This window comes from Phalacrocorax aristotelis, chromosome 3, assembly GCF_949628215.1.
Source record: "Phalacrocorax aristotelis chromosome 3, bGulAri2.1, whole genome shotgun sequence".
NCBI lineage: Eukaryota > Metazoa > Chordata > Aves > Suliformes > Phalacrocoracidae > Phalacrocorax > Phalacrocorax aristotelis.
Window position 1 is genome coordinate 544,945 of NC_134278.1, and position 20,201 is coordinate 565,145.

The following is a 20,201-nucleotide window of genomic DNA, read 5'->3' on the forward strand; positions in this document are numbered from 1 at the left end:
CCATCCCAGCCCTGTCTCTCCCAGCTCCATCCCAGCCCCATCTCTCCCAGCTCCATCCCAGCCCTGCCTCTCCCAGCTCCATCCCAGCCCCGCCTCTCCCAGCTCCATCCCAGCCCCGTCTCTCCCAGCTCCATCCCAGCCCTGTCTCTCCCCGCTCCATCCCAGCCCTTCCTTACTTGTCTCCATCCCTCATTCAGCATGGCCAGCAGTCGGTCTCTCTGCTGATCCAGGTGGAGAAGCCCCCAACAGCCAGAGCCTGATGCCCCTCGTTCTCACCCCATTTCTGCTCCGCAGCACCCTGTGGTGCCAGTGCTGTGACACCCCAGCTCCAAGCCCCCTCTGCTGCTGCCTGTTTGTCCCCCACTGTGGGGAGTCCACAGTCCCCCCATCTCGGCCCCCCATCCCAGCTCATGGCTGGTCCAAGCTGCCCCATCCCACCACCCGGCATGTCCTGGCCAGGAGGGATGGCGGCAGCAGGGCCACAGGCCGGCAACTGCGTGGGGGGCAGCCGCGGCCAGTGCTGGGCTCCCCCGTGGCCTGCGCCGGAGCTGGGCTCCCCTTTCCACCTGCAGAGAGCGGAGTCGCTCCTGCGTGATCAGCCACGGCCAGGGAAGGTGCCGGGGGGTGGAAAAAGCCTGTCCGTGGTGAGCGGCGGCTCTGCCGGTGCTGGGAGCCGGTGACAGACACGGCGCAGCCCCGGGGAGCCCGGTCCCCGCAGCAGCAGGCAGCATGGCAGCGTGCCGTGCCCGCAGTGCTGCGGCAGCTCGCCCCTGCCCAGACAGGACTACGGGCGTGTCTGGGCAGCGCACGGGGCTGGCACGAGCCAGGGAGCGGGTGCCTCGTGTCCGCCGTGCTGGGGTCTGCAGGGGAGCCGTGGGTCTCGCGGCAGGCAGGGGCACAGGGCTCGGAGCCCTCCCCAAGCTGCACACACAGACCTGCACCCACGCTCACGGACACGACATGGCCATGGACTGGTGGAGGCCGGGCCCCGCTGGGGTTACCCCGGTCCAGTCCCCGGCTCTGGCGGGGCCACCCAGAGCTGCTGCCCAGGACCGCGGCCGGAGTCCGCATGGCCAGAGACCCCACCACCTCCCCGGGCAGCCTGTGCCCGTGTCAGCCCCTCACGCCGAGGAGTGTGTCCTGGCACTGGGCACCACTGGGAGAGCCTGGCTCTGTCCCCGTGGCACCCCCCCTGCAGGTATTTATAGACACGGGTTCGATTCCCCCTGAGCCCTCCCTGCGCCAGGCTGAGCATCCCCAGCTCCCTCGGCCTCTCCCCACAGCACAGATGCTTCAGTCCCTCCCCATCTTGGTGGCCCCTCGCTGGGCTCTCCCCAGCCTGTCCATGTCCCTCTCGTACTGGGGAGCCCAGCACCGGACCCAGCATTCCTGTTGTGGCCTCCTCAACCAGCGGGCAACCCTCCTAACGCAGCCCAGGGCACCATTTGCCTTCGCTGCACGGGGACCCGCTGCTGGCTCATGCTCCATTTGGTGCCCACCGGGACCCCCAGGGCCTTCCCTGCCGAGCTGCTTCCCAGCTGGGTGCTCCCAGCACGCGCTGGTGCCCGGGGCTGAGCCGCAGCGCGGTGCTGAGCCCATCGCCTCGCACGCTCCCTGCAACGCCCAGAGCAGCGCCGGCAGCAGAGCTGGCACCTCCGTGGCACCGGGGCAGCACCATGCACGCGCCTTCCGCTCTGCCGCCGGCACATGCAGGGCTGCCAAGCGAAGCGGGACAAGCACCGGTGGCGGCGGGCACGCTCCGGAGCGGGCTGGCATGCAGGCAGGGGCACGCCTGTGCCGCGGGGCACCCGCACTGGCTGCGCCGGCAGGACGAGGACCAACCTCCCCTCCTGCCCGCCCTGTTCCTGCCGGGGGGGAGCAGAGCCTGGCGGGAAGGGTGGTGTGATGGGACAAGTGTGCGAGGGCAGCCCCCTGCTTGGATCTGCTGCCCCCACCCCAAATCTCGCGTGGCACAGAGGGGCTCAGCCATTCCTCCTCCTCCTCCTCCTCCAGCAGCACTCCCCAGCCCGGGAGCCGCTGCAGCCCGGACCCCTCCCGGAGGTGGCATGGCGCTCAGGGTGGCGGGGGCTGGGGGTCCCCAGAGGGGTGCAGCAGGCACCGGTGGGACCGCGGGCAGAGCCGCAGCCCCGTAGCGGGGAGCCCTCAACGCCAAGGTCTTACTTTTCTCTGTGGCCTCCAGGAGTTTCCTCCTCCCGCGTTTCTTCTGGGGGTCGGAAGGGGCCAGCTCACCCTCATCGGCCGGGGCGTCCAGGCCCTCCTTGGGGGTGCAGCGGCCGTTCTCCAGCGCCCGGCCCGTCTCGCCGTCCGGCAGGCTCTCCGTCTCGTCCTCCTCGGGGCGCCCGCCCTTGGGGCTCGCGCCGCCCTCCTCCACGCCCTTCCACTGGGCACCGTCCCCCTCCACGTCCCCGTTGGGCAGCGGCTCGGCAGGGCTGGCCTCCGGGCAGGGCGCAGGGCACTTGGGGACGGCTGCGATGTCTTTGGGGGTGTCACTGCTTTCCACCTGCCGAGAAGGAGAGGGAAAGGAGCTGCGATGGGCGCTGGCATGTCCCCGCTCGCTCCCCCACCCGTGCCCCCAGCCCGCACCCCTCCGGCCACCACCACCAGGAGCCGCTGCACCGCCTTGGTGCAACCAGCCCCATCCAGTCCCCCTGCCCTGACCCTGCTTCCCCACCGCAGACGGCACAGGACGAAGGGTGTCTCCGGGACCACTGCCCATAGCCCCAGAGACACGGCTCCATGGTGCAGCAATAATCTGGAGATGAACGCCTGTTACACCGAAAAGAATAAGCCCTGCGTCTCAGGCATGCTGGGCTGATGCTGCCTGCGGGGCTGCAGGGTGCCCCGGGGTGGGATGGGACTACAATAGCACCCTCAGGACCAGGACACGTGGCCGTGGCTCACTCAGGTCATGGATAAGCTGTCACAATGTCACGAGGACCATCACATAATGCCGTGGTACCTGCAGGGCCAGGATATATGGACATGACATCATCAGGACCAGGACATACTCCTGTGATGCCAGGAGGACCACGACACACTTCCATGGGTTGTCAGGACCGGGACATGCTGCCATGACAGCCTCAGGATCAGGACACAGTGGCACAACACCCTCAGGACCAGGACACACAGCCACGGCACCCTCAGGACATCAGACACACAGCCACGGCACCCTCAGGACATCGGACACACAGCCACGGCACCCTCAGGACCAGGACACATGGCCATGGCATGTTCTGGACCGGAATGCAATGCCACGGCACTCTCGGGATGAAGGTACACAGACGTGACATCAGTACCTTTCACCTTCCACTAGATCTTTCACTAGATCAGGGAACCCAAAGCCCCTTCCAACCTGACCTTGCACACGTCCAGGGAGGGGGCATCAACAACTGCTCCGGACAACCTGTGCCAGTGTCTCACCACCCTCATGGTGAAATATTTCTTCCTCGTGTCCGATCTAGCCCTACCCTCATCCAGCTTAAAGCCATCGTCCCTTGTCCTGCCGCTACATGCCCTGGTAAGAAGTCTCTCTCCATCTTTCTCATAAGCCCCCTTTATATATCAAGAAGTCACAGTAAGGTCTCCCCAGAAACAGGTGATACAATGCCATGGCACCCACAGGATGGTGTCACAGGGATGTGACACTACGAGGACCTGGATGCACTGCCAAGACACCTTCAAGACCGGGACACGCTGCCGTGACACCTTCAGGACCAGGACATGGTGCCATGGCATCTGCAGGACCAGCAGATGTGGACATGACACCCTCGGGACCAGGACACAGTGGCACAGCACCCTCGTGACAAGGACACATGGCCATGGCACCTTCAGGACCAGGACTCAATGCCACGTAACCCACAAAAAAAGGACATGGAGCCACGGGCTCCTCAGGAACAGGACACAGAGTCCCAGCATCCTCAGGGCCAAGATACGCAGCCATGGCACCCTCAGGAACAGGTCACACAACCACGGCACCCTCAGGAACAGGACACAGGCCATGAAACCCTCAGGAGCCAGACACGCTGTCATGACACCCTCAGGACAAGGACACGCTGCCACAACACCCTTAGGATAAAGAGAAACAAAGCCACGGCACCCTCAGGAGCAGGATGCATTGCCACAGCACCCTCATAACCAGGACACAACACCATGACAGCCTCAGGACTAGGACACATGGCAGCGTCACCTTGAGGAGCAGTATATACTGCTATGGCACCTTCAGAACCAGGGCACAATGCCATGACATCCTCAGGACCGGGACAGACTGCCACGGCACCCTCAGGAGCAGGACACACCACTGTGTCGCCCTGAGGACCAGGATACACCACCATGGCACCCTTGTGATCAGGACAAAATGCCACGGCACCCTCAGGACCGTGAGACTCCACCGTGGCAATCTCAGGACACAGTGCCATGACACCCTTGGGACAAGGACATGCTACCATGGCACCCTCAGAATCAAGGCTAAAAGAGGTGATGCCATGAAGACCAGGACACAGAGGCATGGCACTGTCATGACCAGGACACGTGGCCATGGGACCCTCAGCTCCAGGACATACTGCCACGACACTTGTCGGCTGCAATAACACCCTCAGGACCGTGACACAATGACACAGCATCCTCAGGACCTGGACACCGGGACATGACACCCACAGCACCTGGACAGAAGTATGTGACACCACGAGGACCTTGATACACTCTCACGACACCCTCAGGAACAGGACACGCTGCCATGACACCCTCAGGATCAAGACGCAAGGATGTGACACCATAAGGACCCGGACACAATGCTGGTGCACCTTCAGGACCAGGACAAACTGCCATGATACCCTGAGGACCAAGACAAAATGGAGATGCCACTGTGAGGACCGGGAGAGAGAGTCATGGCACTCAAGGCCATGGCGTCCTCAGGACCAGGACACGACACATGGCAGCTTCAGGTCCAGGACAAGCGGTCAAGACACCCTCAGGACCAAGACACACCTCCGTGGCACACTCAGGACCAACAATGACTGCTGCAACACCCTGAGGAACAGCAGGTCATTTTGCAGCCATGGCACACTCAGGACCAGGACACACAGCCACGGCACCCTCAGGACCAGGACACATCACCACGGCACCCTCAGGACCAGGACACACCACCACGGCACCCTCAGGAGCAGGACACACCACCGTGAAACCCTCAGGACTAGGACACATAGCCATGACACCTTCAGGACCAGGACAGAAGGCCAGGACACCCACAGGAGCACGGCACCTGCCATGACACCCTCAGGACCAGGACATGCTACCCTTAGGACAAGGACATCCTGGGATGTCACCCGGCCGCTGCTGTCCCCACGTCGGTGAGGACGGCCGCTGCGCAGAGGGGACACGCGTGCTGCCCGGCCCGGCTCGCCTGTGCTGCGACGCTGCGGTGCGGGGCCAGCGTCGGGTCCCCCTCGCTCCCGCCTGTCCCCGCCGGGGGTGTGGGGCCACGCTTCCCAGGACAGCGGCGCGTGTGCATGCTTGTGCGAGAGACAGGCGGAGCCAGGCCCTGTGACAACCCTGTGTGCACACGCGCGTGCAAGTGCGACACACGACTGTGGCCCACGGTGTGTGCGAGAGCGAGAACGGGTGCGACAGGCACAGCCGCGGCCTGTGACGTGCACGCGCGCGTGTCAGACGGGCAGTGCCAACACCCGCGGGTGGGGGTGCGCGTGTGCGCGACAGGCGGTGCCACCGTGCGCGACAGGCGGTGTCGGCGCCCGCAGGAAACGTGCAGCCGGTCCCGGCTCGCGAGTGCAGCGACAAGAGCGGCGCGCGAGCGCGAGACGCGCCGTCTGCGCCGGCACTCACCGGCAGGCCGGGCGCGAGCGCACGCCCGTGCGACAGACAGCGCCGACGCGAGCGCGGCAGACGGCGGTGCCGAGCGCGCCAGCGAGGCCGGGGGTGGCATCGCTGGTCCCCCGCCACGCCAGTGGCCCCCGCGGAGGCACATGGCACGGCACGGGCGTCGGCGTCGGGAACGGGAGCGGAGTCAGAGCGAGAGGAGCAGCACGGCTCGGCGGTTTCCGTGGCGAAGGAGAGTGAAAGTGCTGCTGCGTCACTGTGACAGCGAGTGCCGGACGCGCGGCACAGCCGTGCCGGAGTGGGCTCTACCTCTGCCGCTCCCCCAGTCCCCCGTCGGCCCCTGCTGCCACAGTGCCGGGGAGCAACCGGTCCCCTCCCGGGTGTGCTCCTGTTGGGGTGCGGGCTCACCCCATGCTGGGTCTAGGGGGGCCCCACCCTTGGGACTTGGCCCACGCCGGCACGGCACAGCAGAGCTGTTTGGGCACTAGCACCATCCTCCCCAGAGACCCCGTACGCTGCCCACCGGCGTGGGTGCCCATCCCGGCCTCACGCCAGCACTGAACACCCTAAGGACGGACACCCGCAGGCACTGCCGGTGCCTCCCGGTGCCGCCGGAGCAGGGAGCTGAGGGGGGCGGCACCCAGCCCCGCTTCCTGTGCCCTGCGCTCGCCTCCGCAAGCTTCTGCACCCTGAGCCCTGCGCTCGCCTCCACGAGCTTGTGCACCCCTAAGATTGAGCTTGTGCACCCCTAAGCCTGTGCTGGCCTCCACGAGCTTGTGCACCCCTAAGACTGAGCTTGTGCACCCCTAAGATTGAGCTTGTGCACCCCGAAGCCCTGTGCTGGCCTCCATGAGCTTGTGCACCCCTAAGCCCTGTGCTGGCCTCCACGAGCTTGTGCACCCCTAAGCCTGTGCTGGCCTCCAAGAGCTTGTGCACCCCTAAGATTGAGCTTGTGCACCCCTAAGCCCTGTGCTTGCCTCCACGAGCTTGTGCACCCCTAAGCCTGTGCTGGCCTCCAAGAGCTTGTGCACCCCTAAGATTGAGCTTGTGCACCCCTAAGCCTGTGCTGGCCTCCACGAGCTTGTGCACCCCTAAGATTGAGCTTGTGCACCCCTAAGCCTGTGCTGGCCTCCACGAGCTTGTGCACCCCTAAGATTGAGCTTGTGCACCCCTAAGCCTGTGCTGGCCTCCACGAGCTTGTGCACCCCTAAGATTGAGCTTGTGCACCCCTAAGCCCTGTGCTGGCCTCCACGAGCTTGTGCACCCCTAAGATTGAGCTTGTGCACCCCTAAGCCTGTGCTGGCCTCCACTAGCTTGTGCACCCCTAAGATTGAGCTTGTGCACCCCAAGCCCTGCTCTCACCTCCATGAGCTTGTGCACCCCAAGCCCCTTGCTTGCCTCCCCCTCCCTGTCACTCCCGGGACCTGTGGCAGAGGCTTTGCAAGAAGCTGGGAGCATCGGGGGCTTTATGGGATCCCAGGGCCGGAGGGAGAGGCCCCGCGTTTGCTCCCAGCCCAGCCCTGCCTGGCCAAGGCACGCCGGCGTGCATGGCGGGCGCGGGGGGCAGGCAAGCCCCGCCTGGGCTGGAGCAGGGCCCCCCATCTCTGTGGCAGCGATGCCAGGAAACGCGGCCGCGCTGTGGGGACAGGCAGCCCACCGGCACCTTCCCCACGCCTCCGCCGCCGCCTCCGCTGCCGCCTCCGCCCTGGCCCTCCGGGCTCCCTGCAGCGCAGGAGGGCCGGGGTGCCAGGAGGTGCGGTGCAGGGCCGTGGTGGCACGGAGGGGAGCCGACTGCAGGGACCCTCCTGCCCGTCCCCAGCAAACTACATGTCCCAGGATGCACCGTATGGTGGCAGGGTGCCAGGGAGCAAATGCCGAGCTGCCAGCCAGGCTTGGCGTGAGCCAGGGTGCCCGTGGTGCTGCCGGAGTGCCCGTGGTGCTGCCCACCCTCCCCTGCCCCGGGGGCCACTGGGAAGGGGGCCGGGGAGGGGATGCCGAGGCCAAGGCAGGTGCTCGGGGGTGGGGTGGCAGGTGCCGGGAGAGCTTTTGCTCTCTAGGGCTCCCCAGATTCGCACCGCTGCTGCCGCCCGCTCCCCTGTGGGGCGCAGCAGCCCCCTCCCCAGGCATGCCCGGCGGGCGGCGGGGGGCCGCATGCCGCTTACCATGGCGCGTCCCCTTCGGCTGGTGCGCAGACCCCCGTCTGGCTGCCGCCCGCCCGCGTGCAGGCGCCTCCTCCCCGCGCTGGCGGCCGCGGCCCCGCGGCGGCGGGCGCTTCCTGCTCGGCCCGGCCGCCCCGGCTCGCTGGCAGAAGTCACTTCCTCCGCTTGCTTGCTCGCTCGCTGGCCCCAGCCCCGGCGTGCGGGGGGCCGCGGGCTGTCGAGTCGAGGGGCCGCGAGCGGAGCTGGGCAGGAGGGGACGAGCCGCCCTGCAACCCGCAGTGGGGATGGGGCTGGTGAGGTGGGAGGGGGTGTTGGGGGCCAGGGGGACCCTCGTGGGGTGTCCAGAGGCGGTGCAGCGGTGGCTGTAGCCCGGCTGGCCCCACTCCCACCCAGGGACAGCGCGGCGGTGTCACTCGTGCCAGGGATGTGCTCGCACCAGGGTGGGGGCCACAGCACACCCACGCACCAGGGACACACGAGCCGCCGCCGCCAGTCCCAGGGGTGCCTGGCAGCCTCTCCCCGAGTGCCGGATGGCTCCCCGGCTGCGGCAGGCGGCGAAGCCCAGTCCCCGGGGAGGGCACGGCTCAACTGAGCAGAAACCGTCGCTGTCGGGAGGGTGGAGGTATCGTGCGAGGCCGCCGTGCAGGAGCTCCCGGCCGCGAGTGACGGCAGGCACGGGGTGATGGAGGCTGAAGGACAAACCTCGGCATGCCCGGCTGACAGACGCCACAGCCCCAGGGGGTCTGGACACTGACCACAGTGGTGGGACAGGCTGCAGCGCCGCCGCGGTGCGCCTGGATGCGGCCCTGGAGCAGCGGAGGGAGCTGGCACTGCCGGTGACATGGATGCCGGAGAGCGAAGTCCCCGGCTGGCGGAGGGGAGGGAGCCTCCGTGCCGCCAGGCTCGTGCCTGGGCCTTGTGCTGGCTCTGGAAGCGATTGTGCGGCGCACGCTCCGCCTGCGTCCCCCTGTGCCTGTGCACTGCCGGCGCCCCAACCGCCCGGCCTCAGTGCGGGCAGGGGGCTCGGAGCAGAAGAAGCTGCTGGGGGGGGGTTGGAGCTGGCTCGGAAGGGGATGGAGAGAGACTTGGGGTCTCTCCCAGAGCAAACGGGAGGGAGAGGGACTTGGGGCAAACCAAAGTGGGGCTCATGGGCTGCACCGCGGCCCTGCACCTTGAAGTTCCCTGCCGGGGGCTGCAGTCACAGGGACAAGTGGGGGTCCATCCCACGTCCCTCATGGGAACAGGCCGGGGGTCTCTGTTCCCACAGCAGCCCCCATGGCGAGCGTGAGGGGACCTGCTTCCTGCTGCATCCCCCCGTCCCCTGCACGCCAGCGTCCCCCAGCTCCCCATCTTGCCCAGCGCCGCGGCAGGAGCTGCCCTCCCTCGGGGTCCCCGGTTGCTGTCCCCACAACGCAGTGCCGGGGCTGGGCTGCAGCTGGTGGCGGGGGCCCAGCCGCCCCCAGCCCCGCTCCCGCCTCCCGCTTGGGGCTGCATCCTGGCCACCGCGCCGAAAACAATCGCAGGGGCTGCGTGGGCTTCCCGGGAGGAAACGGGAAGGCCAGCAATGTGCTCCGGATTAGGCGGCTGCAGGGGCCGGCGGAGGCACGGCTGTGGGGGGCTCGGTGCGGCGGCGGGGGGCTCGTCCCACTCCCCTGGTGGGACGGGGCCTGAGAAGCCACGCAGGTGTGGGGGTGGCGGGAGCACGGTGGCATGCGCTCCCCTCAGGGCTGCGAGGCCGTGGCAGCGGCACCGGGATTACCCGTCACCGCTGGCCATGGAGTAGGGGTGCGCCACCCTGCCGGGACCACACGCCCCTCGCCGGGAGTCGTGACGCCCCCTCCCACGTGGGGCCATGGCCGAGATGGCGGCTGCCGTGCCACGTGCGTGGCTAGCCGGGACAGGGACACGCAGCCTACCCGGCACCGCAGCCGGCATGCCCTGGCTTGCCACCCACCCGAAACCAGCCTCCCCCACCCTCACGCCCCCAGCCCCTCCAAAGCCAGACCTGGTGCCCCAGCCCCAGCCCTGCTGCCGCTTCCCTACCTGGGTTGGAACCGGACCCTGGCTCACCGGACCCCGGCCCACCAGGCCCCCCGTGCTGCCAGCACGTCCCGATGCCGCGGCTCAGACACCGCTGCCGGGCCGGGAAGGCGAAGGGGAGGCCGGGACCCACCCCGCGGCCGTGCCCCTCCCCGGCTGTCCCGGCGCCTGTCCCCATCCCCGAGGAGGGCCCGGCGGCGGGTCTGCCTTCCTGCCCACCCACCCGCTTCCTCCACGCCGGCCGGGCCCTGGGAACAAGCGCTGCCTTTCTCCCGCTCCCCTCCGCTGGGCCCCCGCCAAGGACGCTGCTCCGCCGGGAGCCCGCCGGGATGGACGGCCCCGGGCCGGCCCTGCCACCTCGCTTGCTGGCCGGGGGACACCGGTGGGGCTGGCTGTGCCGGGGACTCATACTGATGCTGGGGACCGGTGGCCGCAGAGGGATGGGGGGCAACCCCGATGCACCGCAGCCCTCGGGGAGCCTCGCGCTGACCCCAGTCCCAGAGCACCAGCGGCAGCTCCAAACCCGCAGGGTCCCTGCCCGAGCCTGGGGAGCTGCCAGACGGGGGGCCGCGGGATGGGGCACCCCCTGCGCCGTTCCCCCTTTGCCAAGGGGAACGTGCCGCGAGAGTCGCTGCCATCCACGGCACAACCCACAGAGCCACTGGCAGAGCGAGCATCCTACTGCGGAGCCCTTGCCGGGCCTGGCTAGGGTTGGGGTCACTGGTCTCGGAGACACGGCACGGTTCGGCGCGGAATGGTTCAGCACAGCACAGCATGATTTGGCACCGCATGGCACAGCACGGCTCAACACGGCACGGCGCACCACAGGACAGCACGGTATGGCCCGGCACGGCTCGGCGTGGCTCACCAATACCACTGTACCCACCCCTGCAGCGCTGTCCCCAGCCAGACCCCCAGCAAAACATCTCCGATGCCTGGGACAACCGAGGGGCCGGTTACTGCCTCCAGGCAGGGCTCCCCCCACCCTGTCCACTCCGCCAGCAGCCGCTGGCTCCTGCCTGCAGCTCCAGTACAGGCAGGCCTGCCCACAGCAAGCCTTGGCATCCCCTCTCCCTGCCAGCTCCTGCTGTTCTCTCCACCCTGCTGAGCCCCCTGCAGGGACCCAGCCCTGACTGGGGTCCCAGGGCCACAGTCCCCGCACCATGGACGCGCTGCGACGAGAAGCTGGCGGCAGCAGCACGGGTCCTTGGCGCCCAGACCCCACCGGCCCCGCGTCGAGTCCCCCCATGCCGGCGAGCTCCATCCCCCTGCCCCAGGGTAGGCCAAGATGGGTGCTCAGCACCCTCCTGCAACACATCTGTCCACTGGGTCTCTGTGAATGGGGGCTTGGGGACCCTCAGCCGGTCCCCAAGAAGCCAGCCTGCTTGCCCAGGGTCCCCATGCCACGCACCAGCTCCCCTCCACCCCGGTCTGGTACCCCTGGCCAGGGGCCGCTGCTGCAGGCTCCGGCACCGTGGGGCTCTCCAGCGGGGAGGATATTTTTAGCAGCCCACGCCCGGCCGGGGCTTCCCCCGGCCTCCTGGCAGTGCCCGCGGGGCTGCAGGGCTTGCCAGCTCCGCTCGCTTGGCAGCGGGAGCTGCCAGGCCATCGGCCGGGCCGGCGCCGCACACGGGGCAGGTGTGGAGCACAGGAGCGTGCAGCAAGCGCGCGGGACAGGCACCGCTGCGAGGCAGTCGGCTCTTCTGCAGGAGGCACCGGGAGGTGCCCAGCCTCATGGCACCGCCGCAACCCACCGACCCTGCTCCGGACCCACCGTGCCGGAGGGAGCTGCCAGGGCCGCCTGCTCTGATGGACAGAGACCTCCTGGTTCCCAGGCTCCGTCTGTTCCTGACGACTTTCTCCATTTGTTCCCGTGCCAGCATTGTTCTTCTACCGAAACGGCTCCCCCCGCCCCGGCACGTACCTCCCGCCCCGCCGGATTTACAGCCAGCGCTCAGAGCCCCGCCACTCGCCCCCCCGCCGGCTCCCAGCCCTGCGCCCCATCGTGCCCCATCGCACCCCCGCCCACCCCTGGCGACACGGTCCCGGCTTCCCCGGCCCTGCCGCCATGACAGCGCCGATCGGGACAGGCAGCAGGGATCTGGACACGTCCAAGCGCAGGATTAACCCTTTCTGTAGCCAGAAAACGTTGCAAAAAGCTTTTGCAACCTTCTAGCAGCAGAGGTTTTTAGCAACCTTCTGCCCATCGCCCCCGCCACGGCTCCGGAGGACTGAGCCATCGCCTCCGCGAGTCCCTGTCGCTGCTGCCCGAAGCCTGGAGCACCCGCTGTCACCCCGCAGCACTCCGCCACGGTCACGGCAGCCTGTGAGCACCAAGGCGCGCTCCTGCGCCTGCCCCTCGGCCAGCGGCACCGCCGGGGCCCCGCGAGGCGCTCCCCAGGAGGAGCCGTTTCAGCCGCTTTAGGGCACGGCGATCGCGGCCGGCTGGGCTAGCGAGCCGGGAGCTTGCCGAGCCCCACGCGGTTAAGAGCGGGTATCGCCTGCGTGGCCAAAGCCGGGGAAGCTGGCGGGGGCTCGGCGCTGTGCACTCACATCCACCGTGTTATTGCAGCTGCTGGCGCAAGCCCGAGAGCCACGGATCATGGCCCGGGGAGCCAGGGGGCTCCGCCCCCTGTGCCCAGCCAGCGCCGGCAGCTGGAGGAGGGCGAGCAACTCTGGGGGGGGAACTAGGGTGCTAGCCCCCCAGACAGGGAGCAAATAATGCATGGCGGGGCCTCGACCGAAGCTGTGCTGAGTGGAAAGCTGCTGCCGCCAGGCACAGGAGGGGGTCCCTGGGTGACGCAGGGACAGGGCAGCGCTGGGGGCTGGGGTGGGGAATGCTCCCTTCCTGCCGCTCCGCCGCCCTCGGGCTCTCCTCCTGGCCGGAGACCGCTGGGGCCGCGAGTGAGCAGCCGCGTGCCCCGGCATGCAGGGGAGGCAGGCCAGCCCACGGCACGCCGGGAGCCGCAGTCTCCCACCAGCGCAGCGCGTCTGCTGGGCGGTGGGGCAGGACGGCCCCACGGGGGGACGCCCCGCTGCCCCCCACCTGGCCCCCACGCCTGGTGCCCGCTGGCTCACCTGGGCATGCTTGCGCTTCCGCCCGGGCCGCCCGGCTTTCCTCATGGGCGTCCCCGGCTCCTGCTTCTCCTCCTTGCTCTGGTTCTCCTCGGGCTCCTCTTCCCCCTGCGAGCCGGAGACAGAGAGGACGGTTACGCCGCCGGCCCCGGGGCCAGGCAGCCCGGGGTCCTGGGCACGGCTCCGCTCCCGCTCGGCGCTGGGATCACCGGCACCGTGGGCACACCGCAGAGGGCCGTGCGTGGCCGGGCGCCCGGCTGCCAAGGCAGGAGCACGGCCAGCATCACCAGGCCAGTGGCCGTCGGGGCACCATTAGAAGGGCAACAGTGGCTCCTGCCAGGGCTTGGGCTGCAGCGTGAGCCGCCGTGGGGCTGGGCGCCTTCAGTGGGTGAGCCCGCCTGCACTGTGACCCTGTGCCGCGGCTGGCTTGGGGCCACACGCCCGCTCCTGCAACCCGCTGGAGCCCTGCGCATGTGGGGCTGGGGGCTCCTGCACCACGGCACATGGAAAGGGCTGCATGGACCCCACGGCACGGCATGGCATGGCATGGCGGGCCTGCAGGGAGCCGTGCAGCTCCCTGGGGATGAGAGCAGGCAGCAGGAGCCAGGGTGCCCTTGGAGCAGGCAGGCAGCTGCCTGCTTCACCGTACTGCTCCCAGCGAGGGCGCTGCGGGGGACCACGCACCCCTCCACGCTCTGTCCCGCAGCAGCTGCCAGCGCCCCGCCGCCCCGTCCCCCCCACCCCGGCACCGTGCCCTGGCTCCCGGCGCTGGGAGGGCACACGTGCCGGCGCAGGCAGCAGAGGAGGAACGCGGCCCCGGGAAATGAACCTGCTCCCCGTGGCTGGGGCCACGGCAGCCGCCCAAGGACCGCGGCATGCCAGGGGCCCTGCTCCCCGCTCGGGGGGCCCGTGCCCAGCGCTGTGGCACGGCAGGGGGACGTGCACGCGGGGCGAGGGCTGCGCGGGGCCCCCAGCGTGTCCTGTGGCAGTGGCAGGGCCGGTTTCACCTGAGCCCCAGAAGATCCCGGCGGCAGCAGCCAAGGCAGGAAGAGGCCGCGGAGGGGGGAGCCGGGGAAGGAGGAGAGGCCGGCGGGGGGCTGGCGAGGGAGAGGCCGGGGAGGGGATGGGGCTGGCAGCCAGACAACGCCGACATCCAGCTGCACTCGCGCACCCCGCAGGCGCCAGCCCCGGCCGCATTCCTGCCTGCCGCTGCCCTCCTTCCCCCTGGGCTGGGCGGTCGCAGGCAGCGCTGCCCGCAGCACCGCCAGGCTGCAGCCGGCACATCGCCGCTGGGGTCTGGCCAAAGGTCCCGCACGGTCAGGATAAGCCGTGCCCCATGGCCATGGTGCCCCACAGCTGCAGTGCCCCAAGGCTGCAGTGCCCCTTGGCCGCAGTACCCCAGACCAGCTCCCTCTGGGCCACCCACCCACCCACCCACCCACACCCACCCTGCATCCCTCAGTCCTCCTCACCGCCTGTCTCCCCCCACCCGGGGCTGTGCATGTAGGATTGAATGGGAGCCACGTGCCGGTTCATCCCCAGCCACTACGGCAGCCCACCGGCACCGTGCTCACCCCAGGCCCATCGCCACATGCAGCTCACCTGCGCGTCGGGCAGGGCAGCCCCCAGCCCCCTGCACTGACCCCGCAATGACCGTGTGCCCAGCCCTGGCACCCACCGGCACCGCGCCGCAGGCCAGGAAGCCAGGGCCGAGCAAAGAGAGGCGGCACCTCGGCACCTGGGGGGCTCAGCCCCAGGCCCAGCCCTGCTCCCCATGTGGTCCAGGGCAGAAAGGTTTGGGACGGGTCCAGGGACGATGTCAGGACAGCAGTTGCAGCTCCATCCCGGTGCAAGAGCCAAACGGGGGGATTCCTGGGGGTCCCTACCCCACAGGGGTGCACCTCACCCTGCACCAGAGCTGACTTGGAGGGGGCAGAGGGAACCCCCCGCCACGGCCGCAGGGACACGCCTTGCCAAACCACACGGCGCTGCACTTTGTCCCAGCTGGAGCCGCCCCCGGGCGCGTGGCCCCAGTCCCACAGAGCCAGGGTGGCCCCGCAGCCGCACGGCGTGTCCCCGTGGTGAGGCCGCGCTTCGTCCAGCTCCACGGGGAAACGAGCAGCTCCTGCCACTGCCGCCAGTGCCGGGGCACCCGGCAGCACTGAGGGGGCCGAGGGGCTCAGCCCTGCTCCCGGCATGGGAGTGCCACAGCAGAGGTGAGACCCCCAACACCCGTCACTTTGCGTGAGCTGCCCCCTGCCGCGCACAGACTTTGGCTGAGCCCCGGCGATGTTTATGCTGGATGTAAAGGAAAGGTACGGGTGGGTGTCAAGTGCGCGGTGCTGGCACACGGGCCGTGCCGGGCGGCCAGCCTTCCCGCAGCTGGCGGAGGATGTGGCAGGGGAGCACCTGGTGGGTGCCGGCGAGGCGAGGGGAGCTCTGAGGGTGTGCTCTGCAGGGTTCCCAGGCAATGCTGTGTCTCTGGGGGGGGCTGCACTTCCCTGGGGAGGTCTCTGTGCTGCCCCAGCCCTGTTTCACCACCCGAGCCGCCGCAGAGGCAGTGCTGGGGACGGCAACTTGCCTGCGAAAGCGGCGGCCGGCTCCCGCTGTGGTGTGCAGGACCCCCGGCGCTGCCCCCCGGCCGGCCCTCCCAAGGCCAGTGCTCAGCCGAGGCTGGGGTCAGGGCTCCATTCTGCTCCCCACACTGCTGCACATGCCCGAGCACAAAACACCGGCGGGGCAGCTGGCTCAAGAGACGCTGCAGTGCAGGGGTGGGCAGCAGGGGTCCCCGCTGCAGAGACAGGAGGTGCCCCCAGCACACACGGGGGCAAGGCGTGCTCCCCATGAGCTGTCCTCACCGCTGCAAACCCGGGGCAGCCCCGCCATGGGGCTCAGCAGTGTCCCTGCACACCCAAGCTGGTGGATGCGGGGTCCAGGGCAGTGCTGGGGCTGCAGGAGCCCCCTGGGGTGCAGCCAGCACCCCAACAGCAGGGCAAGCACCGGAGAAGCAGGGATGCAGCCTGGGCACGAGCAGGGTGGCTGCAAAGGGCTGCGAGGGGGATGGATCTGCTCCCCCCGGCCCGGCACAGGAGTGCCGGTGCCGCAGCCCCTCGCCGCCGCAGCCTGCTTGGAGCTGAGTCATCTCTCCGTAAATCACCCCACTCCCCTTCTCCCCGGGGCTCGGCCAGGCGCGGGGCTGCATGGCGCGTCCCTGATGCGCCGCGCTCCTGCGCCGCTGCCAAGCAACAACCCAGAGGGAAACCACCGCCGAGGAGGAGAGCTGCTGCATGACGCAGTGCTGGCTCCACGGCCGCCGCGCCGGGTCCCAGCTCCCGGCTGCACCGGGCTGGCGGCGGGGTGGGAGCAGGAGCCCCTGGCAGCCAGGGGAAACCAGCCTGGTGGGGTGGGAGAAGGCGGGTGCAGAGACCCCACCTTGCACGGGATCTACAGCTCAGCCTCGCTGTGCCTGTGCCGAGAGCAGCTAGCACCGGTGCGACCCACAGTGCTGTGGGTGTTGAGGGATGGCCTCATCCTCCTGGCCCCACCAGCAGCACGCATCCCTCTGGCAGAGGTGACCTCCGCGCGTGGCTGCGGCGGAGGCGATGCCGCGTCCCGGTGGGGTCAGGCCAGGACAGCGCTCAGCCGGGCATGCTCGTGGCGCGCTCGCTGCCAGCCCACGTGGGTCGCTGGCACCCCAGGGACCAGCACCGGCACCGGTCTGGCTTTCAAGGGTGAGCCGGGCTGCACTGCAGGCACCCATGGCTCTTCCTGCAGCCCACCCTGTGCCGCGGCCCTGTGCCCCCTTCTCCTAATCAGCTCTGCCGCAAACCTCCAGAACTGCACCAAAACACGGGGTGGGCTGCCACATCAAGCCTCCCGGGAGCTGCCCCGCTGCCTCGCTCACACTCCTGGTGCCAGTGACCCACGCGGGCAAGCTCAACCATGCGCACCCAACCCGGCATAACCCGCCGTGGGGGAAAGCACAGGACCCACCGACCTGGATTACCCATCCCCCCGAGCCGTACCGAGAACGTGCCGGGCGCTTCCCAGAGGACACAGGGGTTGGCTCCTCCAGCAGCCAGGAGCGACGGCCAGAGGATGGGGAACACCGGTGCGGGGACCGGGCAGGCCTGACCCGGCGCGGCCGCCACGGCCGAGCCAGCCTGGAGGAACTCGGATGACCCTGACCCCGCGCTGCCCGCAGCGGGATGGCGTCCAGCTGGCCGCCAGCCCTGGTCCCCACGCGTTGACCAGGGCAGGCCCTGCCCCTGCACCCACTGGGACGCTTCTCTCCGCAGGAAGAGCGATGCCATTGCTGGCACTGGCAACGGGAGCTGCCACACCGGCCCGGCGTGTCCTTGTGCGGCGGGGACACCGGGGAGCACCGAGGACGCGGTCAGAGCCTGCCACCCACCCCGGCTCAGGCTTCCCCAGAGCCCCTCGCCCTGCCCTGCCCTCCATCTGTGCCGCACCCCCAACCCAGCCCCCGCTCAGCCCCGCTCCATCCCGCAGCGGGCACGGCGGTTTGGGGGGCAGCCCTCCCCACAGAGCCGCTCTCCAGCTGGGGGGACACGTACCGGGGATGGGGGTCCTTCCGCTGGGGCCACAAGCCCCTTGCATGGTGCAGTGCGAGAAGGCGAGTGTGCACTGTGTGCCAGGCGGCACAGGAGGGGCTCCCCTGAGCCCAAGCATTGCGCACAGGGAGGCAGGAGGAGGCGCAGGGACTCCCGACCCCCACAGCAGGTGGGACCCCCACGAGGAGGGAGCAGGAATGGCAGGAGGGCTCGAGCCTGACAGTGGCGACGCCATGGGGCCACCTCTCAATGCACGCCCAACATCCCCCTCCCACCCCTCCCACAGCCCAGGACACGCACTCACCACCCACCCCATCGCCACCCACCCAGCCCCGGAGCCGGGGCAGCCCCCAGCCTTGGGGATGCCCCCCAACCCTGTGCTCTCTGCCATCACGGCAGCCCCCTCCCCGCAGGCAGGCTTGCCCCAGCCCTGGCAGCTACCGGGAGGTGACAGCAGGTCTCCGCTTCCCCGTCCCCTCCCCGTGCTCCCCCACCGCCAGGAATAGCTCAATCCATGCTAATCCCAGCCGCGGCTCAGGGCTCCCCCCGCCCAGCTCCGCACTCCCCACCGCAGCGAGGGGGGAGCGGGGCCAGCATGCGGCAGAGGGGGCCCTGCACCCCCTTTTCCTGCACGCCTGCCAGCCAGCATTGGCCAGGAGCGAGCTGGACCCTTGGAGCCCACTGCCCCCTCAGCACCGGCAGGAGCCCAGTGATGGGGATGGCCGTGGTGCGAGCGGGTCCCCCCCAGCAGCCCCCCACCTGCCGAGAGGCGGCAGAGCCGCGGCGAGACCCTACCTTGTGCGTGTCGAGCGCCTCGCGGTTCGGAGCGGGGCTGCTGGCGTCGAGGGTCCCGCTGGACGGCATGGTGGGGAGCGAGGGCGGGCGCCTGGGACCGTCGCCTCTTCAGCACCAAAGCGGACCCCGCCGCCGCGCTCCGGCTCTCTGCGCCGAGGAGGGGGTCCGGGAGCCGTCGCCCACCGCAGCGGCCAGCCCCTGCGTCCCGCCGCCTGCCTGGATCCTCCTGCCCCTGCGGGAAGCAGAGAGGGCCGGGATGAGGGGGGAGCAGCGGCCCCGCCGCCCCCCGCACCGCGCCCCGTTCCCCGGCAATTATTAACACGCCACAACCTTGACTCAGCCGGGCTGGGCTGGGCTGTTGTCCCCCACACCGGCCCCAGAAGTGGCCAAGCCCTGGCCCGCGCTGGCTGCGGGGTGCATGGTGTGGGGTGCCCGGTGCATGGCGCCCGGTGCTGGCTGCAGCAGCGTGGGGTGCACAGTGTGTGGTGAGCGGGGCCTGGTGCGTGGCACAGGGTGCACAGCGCTGGCTGCAGCAGCGCGGGGTGCAGGTGGGTGTGTGGGGGGTGCACAATGCACAGCACGGGGTGCCCAGAACACAGCGTGAGCTGCACAACACAGGGTGCACAGCGCGGGGTGCGGGGCGCCCACTGTGGGGTGCAGGGTGTGTGTTGCACAGCGTGGAGCGCACGGCGTGGGGTACAGCCTGCAGGGTGCACGGTGCGGGGTGCAGGATGCATTCTGCCGGGTGCACGGTGCGCGGTGCATTCTGCAGGGTGAGGGGTGCATTCTGCGGGGTGCACGGTGCGGGGTGCACGGTGTGGGGTGCAGGCAGGGCCCCGCGGGGCTGCGGAGGAGGCGTCAGCCCCAGCACCTGTTGCTATGGCAAACGCTGCCTGCATTAGCCATGGCCGAGGCTGCTGTTGCCTTTGGCACCGGAGCTGCAATTTGTTTCTAGAGCTTTCCAGCCGCAGCCCGTTCCCAGCCGGCGGGGTGGGGGGCTGCCGGGCGGGCAGGGCCGCTGCTGCAAGGAACAGAAACTCAAAACCCAACACGTTCCTCCCGTCCCTACGGCTGCCTGCAGCACGGGGCTGCCTGCGGGGCGGGGGGGCGCGGGGGGCCCCCACCGGAGCTGCAGCCTCCCCCCGGCCCTGCAACAGCACCGCCGCATGCACGGGGACCCCCGGGGGCGCAGGGTGATGGGCCAGGGGGGCCGGAGAGCGGGAGATGGGTGGGAGTTCGGCCATCCCTGCCCTGGCTCCCCCAGCATGGCCCCTCTTGCAGGCAGGGCTGGGACGGGACGTGGGCAGGGGGTGCAGGCAGGGGGGGTGGGATTGCAGGGCCGGGTGCAGGGGTGCAGTGTGCAAGCTGGGGGTGCAAGCCGGGGTGTGGGATGCAGGTGTAGGATGCTGGCTGGGGGTGCTGGGTGCAGGATGGGACCTGGGGGTGCAGGATGGGGTTGTGGGATGGGGGTGCAGGATGCAGGATGGGAGTATGGGCTGTGGGCTGGGGGTGCAGGCTGCCGCCCCTCCATGCACAGCCCCGTGTCAGCTGGTGGGAGTCAGGGAAGGGCTTCCCCGTCCCCCACCCTTGCCAGCCCGGGGAGCCCCCGGGGGGAGGCCCTGTCCCCACCAGCCCTCTGCCACGCAGGGCCTGCCTGTGCCTGTCCCTCCTGGCAAGGGGCTGCGGCTGGCACCGAGCACCCTGA

The 20,201-nt window shown here is 69.6% G+C and overlaps 1 protein-coding gene across 3 annotated transcripts in view; it reads right to left on the reverse strand.

The window, feature by feature from the left end:
- DNMT3A (DNA methyltransferase 3 alpha) overlaps nt 1–20,201 on the reverse strand; it is a 48,351-nt gene that overhangs the window by 22,935 nt on the left and 5,215 nt on the right. The window contains exons 2-4 of one of the 3 annotated variants that reach the window (XM_075086342.1): nt 18,497–18,728; nt 13,131–13,235; nt 2,251–2,521 (exon numbers count right to left, since the gene is read on the reverse strand). In XM_075086342.1, coding sequence (XP_074942443.1) covers nt 2,251–2,521; nt 13,131–13,235; nt 18,497–18,565 — 445 coding nt within the window. In that variant the 5' untranslated portion in view covers nt 18,566–18,728. Of the gene's footprint in view, nt 1–2,181; nt 2,522–10,055; nt 10,174–13,130; nt 13,236–18,496; nt 18,729–20,201 lie in introns of those variants that run through there. The other 2 variants (XM_075086341.1, XM_075086343.1) reach the window with 2 other exon arrangements.